Source organism: Cyprinodon variegatus, unplaced genomic scaffold, assembly GCF_000732505.1.
Source record: "Cyprinodon variegatus isolate N-32 unplaced genomic scaffold, C_variegatus-1.0 Scaffold750, whole genome shotgun sequence".
Classification (NCBI taxonomy): Eukaryota; Metazoa; Chordata; class Actinopteri; order Cyprinodontiformes; family Cyprinodontidae; genus Cyprinodon; species Cyprinodon variegatus.
In genome coordinates, this window is record NW_015151203.1 from 193,579 (window position 1) to 196,076 (window position 2,498).

At 35.6% G+C, this 2,498-nt stretch overlaps 1 protein-coding gene across 1 annotated transcript in view; it reads left to right on the top strand.

The window, feature by feature from the left end:
- LOC107098137 (tyrosine-protein kinase receptor UFO-like) overlaps window positions 1–1,048 on the top strand; it is a 37,066-nt gene extending 36,018 nt beyond the window's left edge. Inside the window, exons 14-15 of the mRNA XM_015395622.1 lie at window positions 327–463; window positions 560–1,048. Of these exons, the coding sequence (XP_015251108.1) occupies window positions 327–463; window positions 560–836 (414 nt within the window). The 3' untranslated portion in view covers window positions 837–1,048. The remainder of the gene's footprint in view (window positions 1–326; window positions 464–559) is intronic.
- The last annotated feature ends 1,450 nt before the right edge of the window (window positions 1,049–2,498 follow it).

Sequence of the window (2,498 nt, forward strand, 5' to 3'; positions counted from 1 at the left end):
AACATTATGAGAATAAAGTCATAAAATTACGAGAATAAAGTCGTAAAATGACGACAGTAGAATCGTAACATTATGAGAATAAAGTCATAAAATTACAAGAATAAAATCGTAACATTATGAGAATAAAGTTGTAATATTATAATTATCACTATTTTTCATTTTCAAAATGTGTTCTTTGTAAATATAATGGACCCAAAGTCCTATTTGCATGTGATCCTGATCGCCTTTTTCATCAGGATAACATCTGGATTTCTCTCTGCATTGGTGTGAACGCAGCGCAGCTTCATTCGCCTAATCCTTTCAAAATGTTTGCGCCCTCATCATAGTGGTCGTTCGGAGTAACCATGTGGGAGATTGTGTCCAGAGGAAGGACTCCATATCCTGCCGTACACAACTACGAGCTGCTGGACCTGCTGCTGTCAGGACTCCGACTCAAAGCGCCTGCAGACTGCGATCCCAAGCTGTCAGTTCGTCCTCCTTTCTCTTGATGACAAAAAATTCCTGAAACAATCCGTGAAACGTGTGACTCTCTCTCTCTCTTGTCCTCCCCTCACATCAGTTATGGACTCATGAAGAGCTGCTGGGATCCAGAGCCGGGTCTGAGGCCGGACTTCAGGGATCTGCATGAAGCTCTAGGAGTTCTTCTGTCTGAGCTGCCCGTCCTGGAAGCCTGGCAGGAGGCCAGATACATCAACCAGGGATTAGACGCCGCGGCTGGTTCTGCGTACGAGAATCCTCAGATGGACTCTGGAGGGAGGCAGGAAAACGTCTACCTGTCTTCTCCTGTGGGTGGAGGAACGCCACAGCTGCAAACAGAGCTGCTTTCAAAGACATAGAAGATTCAAATGAATTGGTTCCATTATTCTGCTACTGTGTCCATGGGCGCTTCTAGACAGGGGCCAACGGGGGCCATTTTCCCTGTAGATCATGTCTTTATAGGAACCAATCATGCCCCGGCCCCTGTCATGGCCCCTGTACTGAAGACATAATACTCAAAGAAATTATCATGATGATCTGCGCTGGAACAGACATGGTTACTGAAAGCTCCTTTGGATCTACTTCATTTTTTTATGTTTTACTAATTATTAAAAAAAAAACAATAAGGTGATAGCTTCAGTGGTACTGAGATAGGATCCCAGTTTTCATTCAAATATTTTTTTCAAAACAAATAAAAAAATACTTACATTTTTACAGGAGATTTTATCTGTTTTTCTTGAGTTCTAATTCAGATTTTATAGAAAACAGTCATTTTAATTTAAATTAAGTAAAAAATTTGTAAAATTCCTAAATTATGAATGTATTTCGACCTAATAAGACATAGAATTTTAATTAAACCTAATTGAAAATAAATTTTGCTTCATGAAGCAATATTAATATATTTAAATCCTTTGCCTATTTTTTATTTCCAGCTTTTCTGTCCCCCCATGAAAACACGCTGGCCCCCTCCTGGGCCCCTGGTACATTTGGTCTAGAACCGCCACTGTCTGTGTACCTAATTACATCTTAATTAAAATATCTTCTTTTAAATTATTTTAACACAAACTGCCTTTTCAACAATCAGGGTTACATAGAAAAGTGTTATTTTAGTAGAAAATGCTCTATGGAAACAATTATTCACCACCTGGAACCATTATATTTAATAATTTGATCATACTTTATCCCAATAAATACATACTTTACAAAGATTGGATGGAGAGAAACATGTGATCTATTGTCCACCTAATAGATGCCAATGGCTCAATATTAAACTAAGAACAGTTCTGCATTAAATATAAACCAAGTTCCTCTAAAAATGGAATTAATCGGATTCATTAAACAATTGAAAAAAAATAATTTATTCTTCAGAAAGTCAAAGTCTGATATAACATCAACAGAGAAACCAAACTTTCTGCTCTTTCTTACATTTAATATCACTCATCTATTTAAAAAGTCAACAATTAAACAATCTAATTTACACTTTATTCCCTAGGAAAATATATAGAAATAATATTCTTTACACATTTAAAATAAAACAAAGAGGAAAAGTCAAGAATTCTTTATGTGAAACTTCTAATGCACCCAAAAGCTAAAGATGTTAAATATAATTTACTCTGAATAATTGAAGCAGGAATAATATGGAGGACAATTGATGCTTTTTGTTTGAAAATGATATAAAAATAAAATATTATTGAGTTAAATAATTTTGGAATAAAAATGGATGGATCGAACCAACAGTTAAACTACTAAAGATATGAAAACATTCTTGATATTAGTGATTTTATTTATGAATCCCCTCCTGTTTTTAACATCTGTCTAAATGGATTAATAAATAGAATTAAGGGCGCCATATTGGGGAGGTCAACCTGCTGCCCTAACCAGCTGGTTTAACCAGAACAGCTGAAGGATGCTGTTTTTGTTTGAATCAATGGACAGCTCTAGGGATACTTTGTGTAGCAATCTTTGTAAGACATTACTACATAGACAGCATGTATACACACACTATATATATATATATATAT